The sequence below is a fragment of the Hevea brasiliensis genome, chromosome 17 (genome assembly GCF_030052815.1).
Source record: "Hevea brasiliensis isolate MT/VB/25A 57/8 chromosome 17, ASM3005281v1, whole genome shotgun sequence".
NCBI lineage: Eukaryota > Viridiplantae > Streptophyta > Magnoliopsida > Malpighiales > Euphorbiaceae > Hevea > Hevea brasiliensis.
In genome coordinates, this window is record NC_079509.1 from 7,767,371 (window position 1) to 7,787,540 (window position 20,170).

The window sequence follows — 20,170 nt, forward strand, 5'->3', positions numbered from 1 at the left end:
TCTCATTTTTTTTTTTTTAAATAATGGGCTAATTGTCATGACCAAGTTGCCTCATACACAAGCAGAGCCTCCTTCCAGAATCTACAGAACTTTCCTTCTCTGGTCTGTATCTTTGTTCATCAATCAAGAAACTTTGAGGATAGAGTTCACTAACTCTTTCCAAATTCAGTCCTTGTCTCTTTTTTTCTTTTTCCTCTTTGATCATCTCTTCCTGTTCTTCTTTTTCTTGCACAAAATATTAGTTCAAATAAGTTTAGATTACATTGGCAAGGGGATAGAGATGATGGATTATTATGAGCTTGCTGCTAGGTCTTCTTACCAGGAGTCCCTCAAGGTTCTTGAGGCTGATATCCACCACGCTAATGTGTTGTGAGTTTTACTCCCTCTCTGTTGCTTTTGCTGTTTATGATCATTTATATAGAACTGGGTCTGTTCGATGCTCTGCTGCTGTTGAAATTCTGAACATTTGGGGAATTTGGGTTGCTTTACGTTTTGTAAACCTGTAAGTGTTGCTATGGGGGCTCGCCGGAGAAATTTACCTGACCAATTGGGATTTTGTAGAAGTATGCTTTTCATAGATTTTTATTTTGTTAGAATTTTATCTGTAATTCTTTCAGTTTAGGTATTTCTTTACTATACTAGTCATTTGGGCAATTATAGAACGTGTGCATCTGTGATTGTTCTATAATAATACTTGTTAAATTATTCTTGATGAATTCCAGTATTTTTCCCATTTATTTCCAAAATGTAATTTTTGTCTAATAATAACCCTGTATCAAAGAAATAATGCAATTTCCTCTTCACTCCTATTCTATATTTTGATTTTCTCTTCCCTATTTTGCATAGTTAACCCCTTTTATGCTAAATTTAGTTTCTTAGGACTTAGGAGCTGTGTAAAGCAAACCCTGCTATGAGTTCGTTAAGCTTATTTGAATTACATTTGCAGGGCAGCTTCTATAGCAAGAGGCAAGAGTGGTTCTTGTCTGCAAATGAAACTGGTTTACAATCACTTGGCATCCATTTGTCTGCTATTAATCCAATGGATGGATTGTTCGTGTACATGTTATTTAAATCTTTTCCACATAGTTTTATATCAGGTTGGTCCTTACTTGCCTGGTCTTGCGTTACTGATGTGAATTGGATGGTCTTGTTTTTCTGTGTTTCCTCTTTTTTCTATCAGATGAAACTAGAGTTCTTAAAGTTTGTTATGTTGGCTTTTATCTTTAGGTATGCTCAGATGGGAAGCCAAAGATCTCTTCATGCAGAAGAAAAGCAACCATTAGGGAATTCTATGGTGTGTAAATTAACTGTTCTTTTTTGTTATCTAATGAATTGCTTGTTAATAGAACAGGTACATGATACTTGGTCGGAGATGCAAATGATTCATCCATTCTTTAATGCAACATTCAAAAATTATTCCATTCTGTAGGCATTCAAGAAATTTTGAAAAAGACATATAATATTTGCCTGAATATTATGGTTTTGCACATTATTTTATTTGCTCATGCTCTGACTTAAAATTGCAGCTGTTATATTACCATCACTTCAACGTCTTCACTGTGATTCAATGGAGTTGGACATAACTCGGGAAGAAGGTTGTGTGGAGGTGGTTGTCAATAAGAGACTAGAGGATAGGAGGAAAGTTTTGGATATGGACTTAGAGAGGGAAGATGAATGTGGGATCTGCTTGGAGCCTTGCACAAAAATGGTTGTGCCAAGCTGTTGCCACACTATGTGCGTCAACTGCTACCATGACTGGTATAAGACATCACTCTCTCTCTCTCTCTCTCTCTCTCTCTCTCTAATTTGGTCAACTATTCATTAACACTTGATGCTCATTCTTTCCTCTTCAAATGTTACAGGAACACAAGATCAGAATCTTGCCCATTTTGCCGGGGAAGTCTGAAAAGAGTGAACTCAGGTGACTTGTGGGTTCTCACATGCAGTAAGGATGTGGTTGACACTGAAACTGTGTTAAGAGAGGATTTGTTGCGATTCTATCTTTATATAAACAGCTTGCCAAAGGATATCCCTGATGCTTTGTTCTTGGTGTACTACGAGTACCTAATCTAAACCTCACATACTAGAAGATTGATGTACAGAGGAAAAATGCTGACCGTGCATTTACAAAGTCTGGTGAGCTTTCCACGTCATTGTTAAGAATACGCTCTATCAGTGTAATAGACCTATTTTCAATATTATATCTAGAACATTTTTACAATAAGTAATTTTCTTGGAATGAATGCATCTTGCATTCTTGTGAGAAGCTAATTAGTCTTGAACTGTAGCATCGCAAGTTGAATACTGGCAAGTTGTTGAATGGGTTTTGAGCATTTTTGGGTTGGAACAATAAAGCAATGTCTCAAGGATATTCATTGAATTATCATTCCCAACAGCACTTTAGATGTTCTAATATTTGGACATACTACTGCCTTCGCTCATAACTGATGACCAGCCTCTTTAGCATGACACGTACATTCTGTTTACTCATGAAAAGCTGTTTCCATTAAAATGATTTTATAGTTCCTGAATTTTAAGAAGATTTTGGAAAAAAAGGCATTCTTAATCTCCCAAATTTTCAATTCACTTATTTGGTTTCAGCATACAAACATGCATTCTGCATTTTTTATCCGGATAAAAAGTGGAATATATTTTTCTGAAACTAATACCAGCAGGATAGTTCATTCTTTGTTATTTTGCTGAATTGAATAAGTGTACAAGTTGGAAACCAGTCCACTGTTCAGTTGGCAAGTGAATGAGAAATGGACTAGAAAAAAGATATCTCTTATATGTTTTTAGAGAATTCGGTGTATGAATAGAGATATTTCATTGTTAAGATTGTGAGGCTTGTTTTACAGGAGATCTATTGGGTCTCATGCAAGTCTAGCTGGGCTTAGAGGGGGATTTACCTATAAGGGATGAGTTATCAAGATAGGAAATTATGGCATTGGGAAACTTCCTCCTGAGATCTTGTAATTTGGCCAAGTAAACGGCATTGTGGGTGCTGGTTTGATCGTGTGCACTCTTCACACAGCCCATGTCGTCTATGTCATCTTCAGGGGCTAGTGATGTCCAGGGGCAAGCATCATGTGGAAGGCAAACCTTGGACAACAACGAATTTCACAGCTTTGCTCGGCAGTGCCTGCAAAATTTATTAAATAAATTGAGTTCCAGATTATGAGAAAGCAAGAGAAACATATATGGCAATTGAAATTGGATTATCACCTGTGGAAATGCATTGACGATACTGATTGCAACTTTTCGAATTGTATCATCAAATACAGAAGATCCAGTAATATAAGCGTGGTCGTTAACTCAAATTTACCAACCCAGATCAATGCATCTTTTGGTGTTGCTCTGCACTCAGGCCCTGAAGTCACTGACCCCTTGCATTCCTGCTTCTCCAAGAACTCGTTGAACCAAATGATCTTCAGATAGACTCAGGAGTAATGTCAAGGGTAAGATTGTTCTTAGAAGAGAAGGCATGATTTATAGCTATGGAGCCAGCGACAGCAAAGTTCATCCCATAAGTTGCATTGCGGTTGAGGTATTGGATTATCTGTTTGTGGAATGGTGAAAGAAGGTGCTGCCATATGGAGAGTTAGAGACATGGCCAAAAACAGTAGGACCTGAGTCCTGACACAGGCCTGGTGTTTCCAGAGTCGGTGAATGAATAACCGAAAAGCATAGATCTTCTTGAATGAACGTGAAAGGGGGAGGATGAATATAGCAATGAGCGTGACTTGGGACACAGGAATATGTAAAAGCAGCCATTAGACAAGGCTTTCCAGTTTTGCAGCTCCTTCCTCTTCTCTTTTTGCAATGACAGAAATTTACTCTCCTGAAAGTTGCCAAATGCAGTTGAAACAACATATCACTGAGAACTTTCATTGATTCTCCTGCATTATTTTTGAATGGTTAAATAAAACTATATCATTATGTGGTTATTTTGCTGCCAGAGATTTGAACATTAATTAGCATATCTTCAAACAATTGATGATGGCGTTCCAAATCAGAACAATTGCGTGGAACTTCAAGAAATTTATAAACAAAATCAAACCATTCAATATACGAAAATCATAGAATAAATGAACTGTGAATCTGAAGGTCGAGAATATTTAATTCTGAAGGTAAACATGGGTCAAGTAGGTGGCACCACAAGATTAGTTGGAGCCTTAAATGAGGCAATGCAAGTCCGACTTCAACTTTTCTTGGCTATTTTTCTAAAAGATAAGGTTGGGAGACAAGGGTCTCGCTCACTCAGTTAAATGAAAAATAAGAGTATAAGACCTCTAAAGAGATGGGTCACTGCTAGAACTACCACTATTTGTTGAATATATTATCACTTGATTATGATAGAGATTTTGTTCAATGGATCCTACTTGAAAATAAAACAACAAAAAATAAGTATGAAAAATCCATTCCTACATTCTTATAATGTACATATGGTAAAATGCTCTTACAATAAAGTTAAAGACATACCATTAACATGTTAAATTTAGAAACAAATCATAATCTTAAACAAAGTTCAGAAATGTCACGACCCAACCTATGGGCCGGACCTGCACTAGGACCTGAGCTGGCCTAAAGCCTCCGAGACCAGTAGTAAGTCTAACTATTACTCAACCCAACTCTAAGGCCCATTTGGGTACAATTTCAAGAATTCAACCGGACAGAATCCGACCATAAAATGGACCATTCAACAAGTAGTTTTTGACTCGTCCGACTTGTAAACACAATATATAATAAATTGGGGAGTTCAGCTCACCCTCCACATAATCAAAATGTCATAACTCAAATGGGAGCTCAGCTCCCTGATCCAATTCCATCATGCATACAGTTAATAATTTTACAGGTCCAACATAACTTTTATAATACAAGCCCAAAATAAAAATAAGTGCTTCTAACACATGCGGAGTCTAAAATTTAACTCAATTGTATAAAATACATTAAGTGCTATTAATGGACCTGCGAAGAAGAAGAGTAGATTAGCCACAACAAATAATCCTCCTGGAAAAAATAAATGAACAAGAGTGAGCGTTCGACTCAGAGAGTAAAATACCAATTTTAATCATAATCTCTATAGCTATCTAAAGCTAATATACCCTGTAGAGTGATATGCAACATCCTCATAATTTTCATACAATTCATATCATAATAGCAAAAAGGCAATTTGGAGCACTCACACACCCAACACTATCAAGCAATACATATATAGGAGCTGATTCCCTATACAACCTTCTTAATCCAACCTCTGCCAGCAATTATCTCTCAGGTCGGATTTTCGCTTAATAAACCAAGTGCGGGGTCCCAGCAAGTGTCTCTCAAGCCGTGTCTACCCGTTCTGTCCATACCCATTACCATACCACATGCACGCCAACGCACACACACACTGCTCTAAATTACCACAAACAATATCCATAACACTTCATCAATTTAAAATACAACATAAATCATGCCTAATATTTAACTACATAGATATATATTTATAAGCGATGCATGGGCATGCTTAAACATAAAATAATATCGAAATTACAATTAAAATTAATATTTTACTCACAGACTTAACCGAAGTCATTACGGCGGCTAGGCGAAGGAGGAAGGCTGTGCCGGTTCACCTGACAATTTCATAGCAATTATTTAATATATTTGACTCGATACAAGTTTGGAAAAGACCAAAGACACCCTAGGTCGTGCCAAAAATCCGGCACAGTCTCCCCTATACCTACCCAACCTACAAAAGGGTTCAAAATACACTTCTATATCACAAATCAAACATCCACAACTCAATCACATCACATGACCACTCCTGGGCCCATCCAAACAATCTACAATCATAATGTGAAAAATTAAAGTTTAGTCCTTATAATTAACCCCTTTTACAAAAACTACTCATATGAGCTCTAAAAATCATAAAACTTTGCCCCGCGGTCCTCAGCAATATTACTAAGTTAATGCAAAAGGAATTATAATTTTTTAAGATACCACGAATATTTTATAGATTTTTAATCGAATTCAAGCACTAGATAATTAAGAAAAAATAAAGTTCAGGTTTACTTATGCCGATTCCGACCCCGGGATCGCGTTCAGGACGTCTGACAATGGTGAGGTAGCTAAAATCTCGACCCAATTCAGAGGCTTTTTCGGTAGCCTGTCTGCCTGGCCCGAAATTTACAGATTCGGGCAACCGTTGAATTTCCGCGAATTGAAGGTACCTACACGAAGCCCACAATACGAGAGTTAGTACATAATTTTTAAGGAATTTTCTAAACTCATTTAGTGCTCGGAAAAACACTACGAAATTTCGTGGGACCTACCGAAAAATGGTGTCAAAAAATTTTGAAATTAGTATTGCCGCGAAACTCTCGACAAGTGGAGCCGGTACTCTCGGTTTTCTCGTGGGGTTCACGATTTGCGAGAAATTTAGCTCAAAAGTCAAAATGGGCTAAAACTTCCTGAACAAAAATTGGATAAACCGCTCTATGGATTTTGGTGTTCTTGGTGTTTATGGAAAGCTCTTGAGGTGTAAATGGGTTTTAGCACAAGACCTGATCCAATCGGTGGCCGGATCGGCCGGGAATGCGAAATGGCGCGCGCGCACAAGCTGGGTGTGTTTCGTGCGACTTTTCCGGCGGCATGGAGGCTTGCCGGCTGCAGGGGAGGTGCGCCGGAGTGTGGGGGAGGGCTGGGTAGTGGCTGGCCAGCAAGGGGTTGAGGGAGGAGAGAAAAAACAGGAGAGAGAGAGAGGAGGTCGGGGACGCGCAAAGAGGAAAGAAAAGAGGAAGAAGGCCAGTCCGATTCAACCAGTCCGATCCGGTCTGGTTCGATTCAGCCGGTCTAATTCAGGACACAAAAATTGAATTTTTACTCTGTCTTTGGACCAAAAATGAGGACCAAAAATTCCGAAAAAAATTCTAAAAAACTCAGAAAAATTCGTATAGTCCAAATATATTTTTAGTTTTGCCACGTGGTCTTTAAATTAATTTTTAAAAATCATCAAAGTTTTATGTTTTCGAAAAATTGAACCCGATTTCTAAAATCCGAAAAATTTTAAATAATTTCCTAAAATTTAAATAAAATAAAATATAAATAATTACCCATAAAATAATAAATTTAAAAATTAGGGGTGTTACAAGAAATGAAATACAGTAGTTCAGAAATGAAATGCAGTCATAATTCTCAAAAAAGAACACACAATCATATCAAACTTTCCACCCAAGCTTTCCTTCTATTCGCACGCATCAAGACAAACATCTTTCTCCAATCTTGATTCACAAATATTTCAAGTGATTTGTTGTACGCAGCATCAGAAACACCTTCCATCTCCTCCAATAAATCCATGCATGCTTCTATAGAATATGGATCAGACACATAACTTATAACTTCCTTACTTCGTGATTTGTACCTTTGCCCTTTGGTCACACCTTTACTATCCCCGTTCTTTCCCCCTTTCTAAATACCAATTACAATAAAACATTTACATGGATCAAATATTCAAATTCAACTATATATATCCATGACACTATCAACCAAAACATTTACATGGATTAAATATTCAAATTCAACTATATATATCCATGACACTCTCAATAAAAACACTTAAATGCATCAAATTCAAAGGCAATTTAATATTGCATTATGAACCAAAATAGTCAACCACTACAAGATACATCATCTATGGCACTAATTAAAAATTATATTCCACTCACTTTTGCCAATAAGCCCAATAGTCCGTTGGTTTTCTGGACAAAAAATTTCTCAAAAGCTAGCTGAAAAGAATAAATAAACCATCAGTAGAAGTCTGCATTATTTCTGTGATCATAAAGAAACTCCTAGAAGTAAACAATGCATAAGAAATATAGCTAACTTAAAGAGGACAGAAGCATTAAAAAAATTGCTACTAGCAAAGACTGATAAATCTAGCAAATTGGGAGATAGGAACAGATGAGAAGAGCAGCTGTTCTGGTTACCAACAGTCCCTCTCCAGACTCCCAAGATAATTTTGTTGTGATTTCTTTAACAAGCTAGGCATCCATCTTAACATCCATCTTAACACTTGCATCTCTACCACTCATCTTGTAGACATGTTGTACCTTAGATTTATTTATTTATTTATATTAATATGTGTAATATTTAATTAATTTTTTTTAATTTATATATATATATATATACATATAATTAATTATTAATTAATTAATTTTTAATGATCTGCTCTGACCCATCGACCCCATCCCTCTGCCAGGTCAACCCCTAGGCTGGGTTTAATAACAATTATCCCTCCAAATATAAGTATCATTTTTGTAACATCTAACAAGAAGTAATGTTTTCATAATAATTGCTAATTAGCAAGAATCCTTTTTTAAGCATTCACAATGAACAGCTATATATGTTAGAGTGAGTGCAGAGAGGTGAAATAAGGAAAGAGAGAAATCACTAGAAAATTAAACAAAACATAAATTACAAGAGAAATTCAGTTGTGATGCAAAATGAAATGCCAAATTCACAATTTTCACCAACAATAAGCTTCGTCATCAACATATCTGAGAGCAGATTAATACAAAGCAACTGGACAAACCTGAAAGCCAAACACATATTCCAGAAGATCAAGCATGTCTGCATCACATACTCCAGAAATCTCAAAATCAGCAGGAAGTCTGGGGAAATGCTCAGTATATTTAATGGCAGATATGGCACCTCTAACCTGGAAAAATTACCCAATCCCAATACAGAAAAATATGAGATTTTTCTTTGAATGCTAACATTCAATGTACTTGATTTGATACATCTATAAATAAGCAAAAGTAAAATATTTTAGATTGTCGATCTAAAGAGTAAAGACAGAATATGAAGTAGAGGTGAATATAAGCTGGAGGTATGTAATCACTCATAAAAGAAACCAGAAACAAAGGATGCAATACATTAGAGACCAACTTACTTCAGGGAAAACTTCAGTAGAATTGTTTAATGATGGTGCTTCCAAAGGGACAATATTATATGGGATGAGCTCCCCAACTTTTTTAATTCTTTGCCACTGGAAAATCACAGACCAAAAGTTATGTTAATCTAAAACCTTGGAACTATTAAACAACAATACTCTAATCTTCAATTTGTTCAGGAACAACAGTCATTTTCTTCATGTTTGATCTTTCTTTTTTTTTTAATATAGAGACAGATATGTAATGAAATCAGTAAAAGATAAAAATAATAGATAAAGAGAAGATTTTTTGGTTGCAAATGATCAACTCAGAATTTAGATCAAAATAGAGATAATACGATCACAAGACATGGTAACATTTTTGTTTTGCATATAGCAAGAAAGTGGCCAACCAAACTCTTACACCAAACCTATATCATTAGCAACAGATGTACAAATATAAAGGAAAGAAACCTAATCTTCTATCTAACATGTTCAAAGATGTGAAAACTACTGTAGAACTTAATATTTCATATCTAAGGCAGGTATAGATAACTACCTCCTCCCTAATAAGTCATCCAACACCATCAGAATTTTCATCTTTGCTAAGTGCCTCCATGACCTCCACTAAGGCCCTCAAGGTAGCAAATACTTTTTTCATCTCCAGAGATCTTAATTCCACCCTAAAAAAAACAAAAACAACTGAAGTATATTTACAAGTGATGCACGCATATATTGATATTTGCTACTAACTAAATAAAACTACTTTACTTCCAGTTCAGTATTTAAAGATATATTAATTAATGCAGCAGCACTTGAGGATCCCTGATAAGCATCCTTGTTTGAATGGTTAAATCACTCAATTCATAATTGGCAAATATGTAGGTTCAATTCCCACTTGGATGTGCGCCTGTAGAACCTCCAATAAATTGTGATTAGCTTTATATCAAGTATTCCGTGCATAACAAATTGGTGTAGTGTATTCATATTTTTAAATATGAACAGTCTCACATATAAAAATTTTTAATCAAATGATGTAATTCTAACTCGTCTTTGGTATAGTCAATCACCAAAAAGGCATCAAAAGACGCAAGAAATAAAAAATATAAATGGCACAGAATAAAAGGCAACATGGACATTGATGAAAAATCAAGTGAATAGAATATTCAAAATACAAAACAGAAAAATTTTGCAGATTTCATAATCTAATAATGACAAGACAAGTCAACTTGATTTTGTCAATGAAGCAAAAGTAACAATTGTGGATCGTATCCAAAAGTTTTAACATTCTAAACTAAAGATTCCAGTCAGTCGTACCTTAAACTTAGAGACTCCCTACAGGCATGCAGGTTTCATTCACCAATGGCTATCACTAGCACAGAGAAACTATAGGACTAATTTATTTTCATTAGATATATCATTGCAAGGGACACATGCTTAACCAAAATAATTAATGAGCATTAGTTTCAAATGCAAAGGTTTGCCACAGGGAGAAGGAATATCCAGAAAAAAAGGCTATTATGAAGAAACCAATCAAATGAAAGGAAACTAAATGCAAAGAAAATTTAGGTGTACTCTTCAAGATTAGCAGAGGAAAAAGTTCCAGATTCTCACCACTTTTGATTCCCTCTTTGGATATCATCCACTTTATGCCTTCTCTTGTAACTTTGGTAAAATTCCCACAGGTGTTCAATGTCATGACTGTGATCTATTTGGGCACCATCCCTTTTGGCAAGTTTTTGCTGTAGCAAACCAGGATCTCATCAAAACTCAAATCAAGACTGAAAATGAATAAAGCAGAAATTAACATTTGCATTAACGAGTTGTAAGTCCCAGATTATTGCATTCAAATTGAAAATAATAATATGTACTAGTAAAGATTCAAAGCTCAGGTATACCTTAATCGCAGACATCAAACCAGTCTTGAATAGGAGAACACCACGACCGTCACTCTTTGGGTCCAAGTTTTGTGCCATGAAAAACGCCTGCTCACACACTGAAATTGAAACAGTAAAAAATTTATGAAATATTTTACCAGATGACTTCAATTAAAAAAGGAAGCATTAAAATCAATTAACAAAGGAAGCATTACAATCTTTGAACCATATATGTTCCAGCAAAACAATGTGCATATCCCCGACTACACATTGACCATCACAGAATGTTCGCAAACGTTCAAGATTCTGGTGGGTAAGTAATATCATGCCATCTGTAATCAGTTAATAAAGACACCTAAAACAAAACAAAAAAGACTAAAGTCAGGCAAGAAAATCAAATTCATTCACATAAACGACTCCACATCAGACGTTCTGAGATCAGTACATATAAATGAAGCAAAAACTTCTATTTATAGATAAGACTAAGAGGGATATTTTGTCAAAGATTCTTCATGGTTGGAACGAGCATAGCACTAACTATATAGCTTCACTCTCTTGGCTACTTCGTTGATGAAATAAATTGTAAGTTAAAAAATTTATGAGTGCTTTCGCACACCCCTTGTGAGCAGGAGGGTTCCCACCCACCCCACCCCCCCCCCCCCCCCCACACCCCCGCTTCTCCCCCCCCCCCCCCTCCCCGCCCTTGACAGTAAATTGACGAATTCTTTTTCTTTTTGGAAACGAATCCATTGTCGAAACTCTTAACCCGAAGAAAAGGGGAAAAATAATAATAAATAGCTCTAACTCAAACTCAAGCTCAATTAAATAAGTAGCAGCATAACTTCAATTAACATCACACCATGAACTTGTTGATGGTTGATCATCATTTGATGCCAAAGTGAAGCACCAAAAATTTTTAAAGTTGATTTAAAAAAAAAAAATCCTAGTTACCTAAAAAAGAAAAAAAAATAAAACTCACTTATTCTGGCGACGATGGGGTTCTCATACTGAATCTCATCGGCAGCCTGTAAGATGGCATCAATGTTGGTTGTTCGGAGCGAAGGTGGCACAGTTCCGGCAATGCCGCTGGGACTTCTCTCATAGCCTTGGAAAGCAGTTCTCAGTTGTTCACTGTTCAAGGTGGCTCTCACCAGCCTCTCCCAGTTATCGTAAACACTAGGCATTATTCCGGCGGCAAATCAGAAACAATCCAAATCCTAGGTTTATCGTGCAACAACAAATGTCTGGGCTTTGAATTGGCCCGAGTTGGATAATTTCGACTCGGTAATGGTAAGCTCGATCTGTAATTCCGCGGATAGAGAAAGGAAACAGGGGTTTTAAAAAATGAGAGGTTTAACGAGGAAGGAAGAGGCTTTTACGAGTAGAACAAAGCGGGAAAGAGAGGAGGATGACTAGACGGTTGTGCCCTTAAAATTGATAGAGTAGGGATGTATGTATTTAAGTGTTGGGTGATCTTTCATTGGGAACGTACGATGAGATTGAAGCTAACGACTTGATGTGTTATATGGACCATAATTGGTTGTTTACTATTCTGGACTCGCTGTGAGTGATACAGGGGATTGAGCCTTCTAGAGCGCAAGAACTTTTATTCAGGGAGAATACTAGTTGTAAGAAAACGGCTTTTTCCATTACATGAGCAGATGGTTTGGCAAGTGGCAACGTTTTGGAAGTTCTTCTTGCTTGGAAGTTAGACCGTTGGCATTGCCCAAGTATGCCGTTGTCCAATTCTTACATGTATGCCGAGCTTCAGTTAACAGTTTGCCATCATTGACAATCTTCTAAGTAGTAGTTAAAATTTTTATAACAGTTTACCATCATTGATAATTAGAGATGACCGTTATAATTTAATATTTTTATATATGTTTAATATTATAAATTAAATTTTCAATATTTTCCATGTATTATTAATAAAATATTTTTTGAAAATAATTTTTTTTAGAAAACAAACGGAGCTGACGTGGATAATTAATTAACGGAAATGAAATTAGTAAGTGCCAATGGGTTGGCGCGCGTGAACGACGAGCGTTCCTGAAAAGCGTTAACTAACAAAACAGAAATGAAAACGAAACAACCCGCTAATTGCCACACGATGCGCTCACGAGTCTCTTTATCTATAAAAGTTTCTCTCTGGTTTCCTGAATCGCCACTAGCCTCCACCCTTCTCTCTCTCACACACACACCAAAATCCGATCCTTTGAAGTGGAAGTTCCTGTAATCTTCCTTTCATGGCCTCGGTAAGATTCCCCCTTCTTCTTTTTCTCATCAATTCGTTTTTCATGGCGTCGGTAATTGGATACAAATCTTTTTAGCCTTCCAAAGGTGATAGGATTTGTGTTGAATCATTGACATGGTGAGATTTGGGTGAAGAAATTGTGACTGCTTTTCCCCTCCAGAATCTGTTTTTTGTTCAGAGATGACGTTGATAGAAATTTCTTGCTTGCGTATCTTTACTGTTATGGTCAAATTTTCAGGTTTCAGGACCAAAATTTTGCTGCTTTTGCGTTTGAAAATGCTATCTTTTATTGGCCAATTTCTTGTCTTTTCATAAAACTGGCAGGAGGGAGAGCTGGAGCTGGCAATGTTTGGTGTGTTTTATGGGTGATGGGCTTAGATTCGCGATCAGTTTTCGATGGAAAATTACTCTTAATGGTGTTTAACATATAGAAGGATAAAAAGACGAAAAAGCAAATGAATTAATCCAATTTAATTTCTTCATGAATGGATGACCAAACGTTATAATGAAATTAAATGGCTTTAAAGCATTCAAGCCATTGGAATGTCACAATGAGGTCGACTGATCTTCTTAAGACAAAATTTTCCTCTTTGGCAGGATAAAGGTCTGCCCTTGCCCAAGTTTGGTGAGTGGGATGTAAGTAATCCTGCCTCGGCTGAAGGATTTACTGTCATATTTAACAAGGCCAGAGATAAGAAGAAAACAAAAAATGCTCCAGCAAAAGTAATGTCCCCAAGAAGAAATGATGCTGTGCACAAGAACAATGATTCTTATCAGAATTCTCCAAAGGTAAATGTTTTGTACGAGTACTCGTTGAGTCTCCCTGTTACTAGATTCTTTTATGACCATCTTTTTTGTAAAATGAAAAAAAAAAAAAAAGGAACCTTTATGGACATTCTTAATTTTGGCAATTCTTCTGGTTTTAGCAACTTCAGCTGGATTTGGTACAATTTTAAAAGTTTTAGCTAGTTGATTGTATCTTGTACCCCTTTAATCTCTTAGAGCTTTATTCTCCACGCAGTGGAAATGGCTTTGCTGTGGTTGAACCATAGTGTAATTCCTTCAAGTGAATGTGCCTGGCGTCCTAGTGGAGCATCGAGTTGATTCTGATTATATCCTTCTCCCTCCTGCTGTTTTGGGCTTTCAAGTTTCATTTTATGTTTCTTATGCTTTTGATAAAATGTGAAAGAGAGAGAATTGCATATAAAAATTCCGTAGAATTTGTTGCTTCATAGGGACTACCAGTGCTTTCTCTTTTTGGGTCTGAGAGAGAACAGAATATTATTATAATCATCAAATACTGTATTCTTGATCTGGCATTTAATTTCTTAGCTTGAAATATGCTGAGGTAGTAGCGTTGTCATCTAATTCAGCAGCAAGTGGCTGCCTGGCTAGGATAATAAGGACAACGTGTCAAAAATTGATGTTAAAAAAGAATAATTCAAGCTGCTTGTGTATGAGTTGGTAAATGACAACTTAAATAGATAAACAAGGCTGGTAAAGAACATAAAATAGAGAATTTACATATCCAGATTACACTTTTGGCTGCAGTAACACAACCCATTATAAATATTTAACGCCACGGTTTCAAAAGCTTGTGGCAGATGAACCAGAGTAAAGGTCAAATAAAAGATCCAAATTCACGGATTAAATTACAAATCCTCTGTGTTGTTGACCCTGAAGAGCTAGGTCCATTGATGCAAAAATTTTACTCAGGCTGCTGAATAGCAGTGTCACTTTGATTTCCAGTTTCAGACATCCTAGACTCGTCTTTAGCCAGAGAGTCACTGAAGGGGGTACCCTGATCTTCAGCAGACCCTGTCATTGAAGCTGGTTGTATTGAATGGTCAAATTTACAAGCAGGCCCAAACTTGCAAATACCATACCGGCTGTAGTAAGAACAGATATGCTGACCCTGGATTTGGTAGACAAAAAATTAGTCATGGAAGAGAAACATGAAGATGTAAATCCAGTTCAGTGCTTGTGGCTTAAACATAAAACTACTAAAAAGGACTATCTCAATTGCAAGCATTGTTGTACAAACTGAGACCTGTACAGCAGCAAATGAATCATTATTGCCTAGAGGCTAAGTTTCAGTAAGTTTTATTTGCTTGCAAATACTAGCACATCAATTCTATCTAATTTAAATAACTACCATTTCTACTAAAATATATGGCTAAAGAGATGCTTAACCTTCTATCTGATTAAAACAGCCTTCTCCAAGTATGAAGAGAAGCCTCAAAAAATAAATATAAAAATGAGGTGAGTACTCGTATTGGAGCATATGTTACTTCTGACATTACCGCCACATCCAATAAATGAGTTAAAAATAAACAGAAAAACATCTTCTTGGTCATTTTGGAAAACCATGGACTACTACTTGATAGGCTGTTAATTACATTTTGTTCCATAAATGAAAAGAGTTATAAAATTATTTTCTAAGCCTATTATCCTTCATAAGAAGCAGCTCATGAGGAAAAATAAACTTACAGGTCTCAATGGCAGGCCCTTGTCACTAAGAGCACATGGAGGTGACTTCGGGATCTGATTCTTTGGATGATGATATTTGCAATTAGACTTGAATTTACAGCCTCCAGTTTTCAAATAATAACTGCACTCTGGTTGTCCAGGTCGTTCTGGATATTCATCGAATGTCATCTGCTGCTGATGCGCATAGACGTTGGTATCTGTAGCTGGATTGCTTATGACATACGCTGAACCTGGGTGTATACTCCTCCTCTCTGGTGGAAATGCAGGACCCTTGACAAGCAAAAAAGGAATATAATTGATGGGAAAGTTATTTGGTAATAAATTTTGTAAGTGATTTTAAGAGTGATTAATATAAAGTAAGCTCTAAAAAAATAGGCATAGAAATTTTAAATGCAACTTCTATTGACATCAAAATTAATTTTAAACATCAACTGCATCAGAAGGGGAAAGAAGGATTAAAAGAAAATACAGGTTGTGCAGAGAACTTGTAAAAACTAAGCATTGGATGTAGGGCTGAGCAAAAATCAGTTATATCCGAAAAATCAAACTGATCCATTTTCATTCGGTTTTCTATTTGGTTAGTATTTTTTTTTTTTTTAGAAACTTCTATTTTCAGTTTGATTAGGTTATTTTCATTTTGGTTCAGTTATTTTCTCCCAAAAAAAAGAAAAAAAAATGAACCGACATTTTTTTCCCACATTTACGGGGCTGCCATTTTGCATTTCGGGGTTGTCATTTAGCCCCTCTGTCCAGCCCATGTCCATTACAAAATGTCAAAATCCCCAACACCTAAACCTAATTAACCCTTTCTTTTCTCCTATATATGGGTGCCGTCTGCAACTCCTCTGCGTCCCTACAACCTCGAGCCATTGCCCATTTCTGCATTTCTAGTTTCTACTTTCTCCTTCAGAATTCAGTCCTCATTTCTCAACTCTTCAAAGTGCATTTCTACTTTCTAGTTCTCTCTTTGCTCTGTGTTCCTCCTTCTCTATCTTGCCTTGCCTCTGGCCGCTGCAAATCCTCTCTCCATTGCCACTAAAAATCCACTACTAGAGAAGTAACATTTCTGCTTGCCGGGGATAAGTAATAAAAAAACTTATATATATTATGTCATCTCCTCTTGGTTCAGAAATATCTTGTGTTCTTATTTTCCAAACTAAGATTAGCATTTATTAAGATGGGAGCTATAATTGCATATATTCTGCTGTATGCTCTTGGCTAAGAAATATCTTGTGTTGATTTTTTGCATTTGTGATTGTGTTGCTTCTGTGCATTTTTGGCAATTATGTTTATGTTGATTCTGCATTCCCGTTATGTTTGTATTGATTTTGGCCATTTATGTTTTTGTTAATTCCGTGCGTAATTCTGTTTGCGTTAATTCTATCTATAATCCCAAACCAACAAATCAAAATTAAAAATCTTTTTGTTCAATTTGGTTATAACCCCCAATTTTGTTTGGTTCTCAATATTTACCAATTTGGTTTTCCAGTATTTCGTTTGAACACCGAACTGACTGATTGCATAGCCTTAAATGGATAAACAATGAGAAAAATAAGCTACTTTGTTTTCTGTTAACCATATAGACATTTATCAATTATCATTATATTTTACTTAATGCAACTCTTTAAGTGCTAATATATTCCAGTGTTCTCCATGCACAACACAAGCAACTCCACAAAAAGTTAATGACACAAAATAGAGTGAGACTAAGCCCAAAGAACTAAGGCCCCTTGCAGGGACATATTTACCTCGTATAAAGTAGTCAATTGATCCCACTGATTCTATGTATAATTAAAAAAGACAAATATATTAGAAGGAAATTATATTTTGACCCCATTGCAAAATTAATTATGACACCACTAAAAATTAGTAGTAAAAAATAAAAAACCCACTCAATTTTTTTTTCCTTAAAAAGTATCCACATAAAAGTCAAAATCCAATCAAAAAAGGAATAAAGGGCAATTTAGGAAGATATCCTACACATTCTTCTTTGCCCACTAACATTCAATATTCAATGTCACCTCTTTTAAGTTCAATTTTAAAGAAAAAACACATACTTTAGACAGCTTCATTTACATGTCAAAACAACAAAACAAAGGAACACTACCATGCAGAGGACAATAACACACCTGATATCCATTCCATTCAGGATTTTGTGAAGGAACCCCTTGAGTTGGTGAAAACATAATTGGAAAGGGGGCAGCCTCATTTAGTCCTCTTGGTGAAGACCAAGATGCTACACTTGATTGTGAGGAACTCTGTAAAGCAGCAGCCCCACCATTACTGAATGCTGAAGGAGGGTCACTTCCTCCAGCAGCTGTAGGATCTGGATGATTAAACCGGCAGTTCACTCCATACTTGCAGGAACCATTACGCATATAATACGGGCACTCTCTCTCTCCCTATGATTAGTGAAATATGTTAACATTTCCAGTATGCATTGTTAAAACAAAGATAAGTTCTTGAAAGAATTTGCAAAGACATGCAAAATGTTTTTCTATATAAATAAAAGAGATACCAGTCGGATTGGCAGACCCAGAAAGTTAAGTTCTAAAACAGGGAATACTGTTGTTTTTGCAGGGAGCACTGGAGTTTTTGCTCTTGAGTGATTATATCTACAAGCTTTTCCATACTTACAACCCCCTGTCCTCAAGTAATACTGCAACAAACTCGAGAAAAATTATAGAAGAGCAGAAACTGTTATTCACTAGCCATGCATATTGCATGAAGCTATGAACATGAACATCTTCTAAAACCAGCTTACTAGATATTTAAGTTTCAATGAACAAAAAAGATAAAGAACTGAAAACAACTTGATTAATAAACTAATAAATGAGTTGCACAAAATTTATCATTTTAACAAATCTTAATTCCTATGAGGCAAATTAAGTTCAAAGAAATCCTGTCCAAACCACAACTTGCACTAGGCCATAATGCCTTAAAGAAAGGCTATAAACCAAAAGCAATTGTAGGTTTGAGAGTTAAAACTATGCGTGTGCAAAGCGAAACTGAACAAGAACACCAGTCGAGAACACTCAACATGCTAATAAATGGAAATCTTTTCCTTCAAAAGTAATGCTGTGTAACATGCTTTTAACAGTATCTCAAAGTCACAATTTAATAAACAAATAAATCCTATCGGAAAACAACCATTAATGATCCAGCTCACAACAATCAATCAAAGTAGAAACAGAAAGCAAAAGAGATCAAACTCTCACAACAAAAAAGAACGCTAAAATGGGAGTAAAAATAAAATGAACTTTTAAACAACAATTTTTCTTAATGCAGAGTAAAAGGGCACAAATATATTAGAGAACCTTGCATTCTGTCTGGTCAGATCTCTCTGCTGCTTCCTCCCTTTCCTTCACCTTCTCCTTGGTAGCCTTATAGAAGCAAAATTTCAAGACACAAAACTTAACAGTTATTGTGACATATTGAATCATATATTTCATCAATAGATCTCTGAATGATAGACATCCAAAATTGTCAGATGCTTAATAAAGCCAAAAAAAAAAAAAAAAAAAAAAAAAAAAAAAAAAAAACAATTTCCTTTGCTTGATACACTGCCAATTGCCTTGCGAATAGAGAAAGTAGAACCAATTTCCATCAACACAAACAACTGCAAGTGATATTCTGATAATAACAGCACAAGCCACTTTTACCATTTTGAAAAACACAAAACCCCTCTCTTTTATAATTTTATTTCTTTCAAAGCCAGTAAATCCCCTCGCAAAATCGTAATACCAAAAAAAAAAATCTCCCATTAAAAGAAAAAAAAGTCTCACATCTACCTAAATAAGATGCAATAAGCAATCGCATACACAACAAAAACACATAGCCGTTCATTCAAAGTACCATGTTTGACACCCATGTCATAATACACACGCACATATACAGAATACATATATGGTACCTGGCTTTTCCTTCTTACAGGGTGATTGAACTTGCAATTGGATCCAAATTTGCAAGTACCAGTTTTCATATAGAAGGCACAATCTTCAGCTTCAGGTCTTACTGGATACTGATGCCTTCTGTTACCATTAATACTCTCATTCTTCTCCTCAGCTTCATCATCTAACTTCTCATCATTATTATCATTATCCTCTTTATCATAACTGTTGTGTTCTTCTCCATCAATGCTCTCTACACTGTTAAAGTAGTCATCTTGGTTCCTTTCAATCGAATGTTTGTCCTCCTCATCCTCTTTCAAATGAAGCTGCTTCTCCAGTTTTTCATATACTTTCTCCACCACTGCTATATCAGGTGCAGCCTCCTCAAACACTACCCCGGCCTCTGTCAAATAAAGAGGCTTCCGCTCTAGCTTTTTGCCTAGTTCCAAAGTCTGATCAGAATCTGAATCAGCATTGAAAGAGGATTGAAACCCTAATTTAGGGTTTGTATCGGCAGCATTTGTGAGGAAATTGGAGGCTTCAGAGTATTCCATTAGGCCTGCACATTTCAATTTGTGAAAACCCTAAATTGCAGATGTAGGGGAGATGGTGGAATTGGAAAGTACAAAATAGTACATTGGGAAATCTAAATAAAATGGTAGAGACATACTTATGTGCTCTTGCTGAATGTACATCGTCACGCTTAAGATTATTTTTATTATTTTTTTAAGATACTAAATATATT

The 20,170-nt window shown here is 36.0% G+C and overlaps 5 protein-coding genes and 1 pseudogene across 9 annotated transcripts; 2 read left to right on the forward strand and 4 right to left on the reverse strand.

Moving 5' to 3' along the window:
• Positions 1-29: 29 nt before the first annotated feature.
• On the forward strand, positions 30-2,333 carry LOC110672486 (E3 ubiquitin-protein ligase AIRP2). 2 transcript variants are annotated; one of them, XM_021835278.2, is made up of 5 exons: positions 30-369; positions 947-1,097; positions 1,228-1,294; positions 1,527-1,758; positions 1,863-2,333. In XM_021835278.2, exons 1-5 carry the CDS (start codon positions 38-40, stop codon positions 2,071-2,073), a joined length of 993 nt encoding a protein of 330 aa, XP_021690970.2. In that variant the 5' UTR covers positions 30-37; the 3' UTR covers positions 2,074-2,333. The 2 variants fall into 2 exon arrangements, with proteins under 2 accessions (XP_021690970.2, XP_057995919.1); XM_058139936.1 differs by having other exon boundaries at positions 952-1,097.
• A 419-nt stretch (positions 2,334-2,752) lies between these two features.
• LOC110672487 (GDSL esterase/lipase At3g48460-like) lies at positions 2,753-4,185 on the reverse strand (annotated as a pseudogene).
• A 3,056-nt stretch (positions 4,186-7,241) lies between these two features.
• On the reverse strand, positions 7,242-9,137 carry LOC131175237 (callose synthase 10-like). The gene is made up of 4 exons (XM_058138932.1): positions 9,123-9,137; positions 8,936-9,031; positions 8,576-8,701; positions 7,242-7,769 (listed from the first exon to the last, which is right to left on the reverse strand). The coding sequence occupies exons 1-4, from the start codon at positions 9,135-9,137 to the stop codon at positions 7,695-7,697; spliced, it is 312 nt and encodes a 103-aa protein (XP_057994915.1). The 3' UTR covers positions 7,242-7,694.
• A 249-nt stretch (positions 9,138-9,386) lies between these two features.
• LOC110672485 (callose synthase 10-like) lies at positions 9,387-12,283 on the reverse strand. 3 transcript variants are annotated; one of them, XM_058139661.1, is made up of 5 exons: positions 11,771-11,884; positions 11,007-11,146; positions 10,813-10,910; positions 10,529-10,656; positions 9,387-9,597 (listed from the first exon to the last, which is right to left on the reverse strand). In XM_058139661.1, exons 2-5 carry the CDS (start codon positions 11,116-11,118, stop codon positions 9,489-9,491), a joined length of 447 nt encoding a protein of 148 aa, XP_057995644.1. In that variant the 5' UTR covers positions 11,119-11,146; positions 11,771-11,884; the 3' UTR covers positions 9,387-9,488. The 3 variants fall into 3 exon arrangements, 2 of the variants coding, with proteins under 2 accessions (XP_057995644.1, XP_057995643.1); XR_009145604.1 differs by having other exon boundaries at positions 9,580-9,597; positions 10,529-10,695; XM_058139660.1 differs by lacking the exon at positions 11,007-11,146 and having other exon boundaries at positions 11,771-12,283.
• Positions 12,284-12,905: 622 nt separating this feature from the next.
• Positions 12,906-14,325, forward strand: LOC110672511 (protein NOI4-like). Of its 2 annotated transcripts, XM_021835307.2 has the most exons (3): positions 12,906-13,046; positions 13,643-13,834; positions 14,067-14,325. In XM_021835307.2, exons 1-3 carry the CDS (start codon positions 13,038-13,040, stop codon positions 14,088-14,090), a joined length of 225 nt encoding a protein of 74 aa, XP_021690999.1. In that variant the 5' UTR covers positions 12,906-13,037; the 3' UTR covers positions 14,091-14,325. The 2 variants fall into 2 exon arrangements, with proteins under 2 accessions (XP_021690999.1, XP_021690997.2); XM_021835305.2 differs by lacking the exon at positions 14,067-14,325 and having other exon boundaries at positions 13,643-14,056.
• A 201-nt stretch (positions 14,326-14,526) lies between these two features.
• LOC110672510 (zinc finger CCCH domain-containing protein 43) lies at positions 14,527-20,107 on the reverse strand. The gene is made up of 6 exons (XM_021835304.2): positions 19,449-20,107; positions 18,853-18,918; positions 18,054-18,194; positions 17,665-17,937; positions 15,536-15,805; positions 14,527-14,960 (listed from the first exon to the last, which is right to left on the reverse strand). The coding sequence occupies exons 1-6, from the start codon at positions 19,977-19,979 to the stop codon at positions 14,754-14,756; spliced, it is 1,488 nt and encodes a 495-aa protein (XP_021690996.2). The 5' UTR covers positions 19,980-20,107; the 3' UTR covers positions 14,527-14,753.
• Between the last annotated feature and the right edge of the window lie 63 nt (positions 20,108-20,170).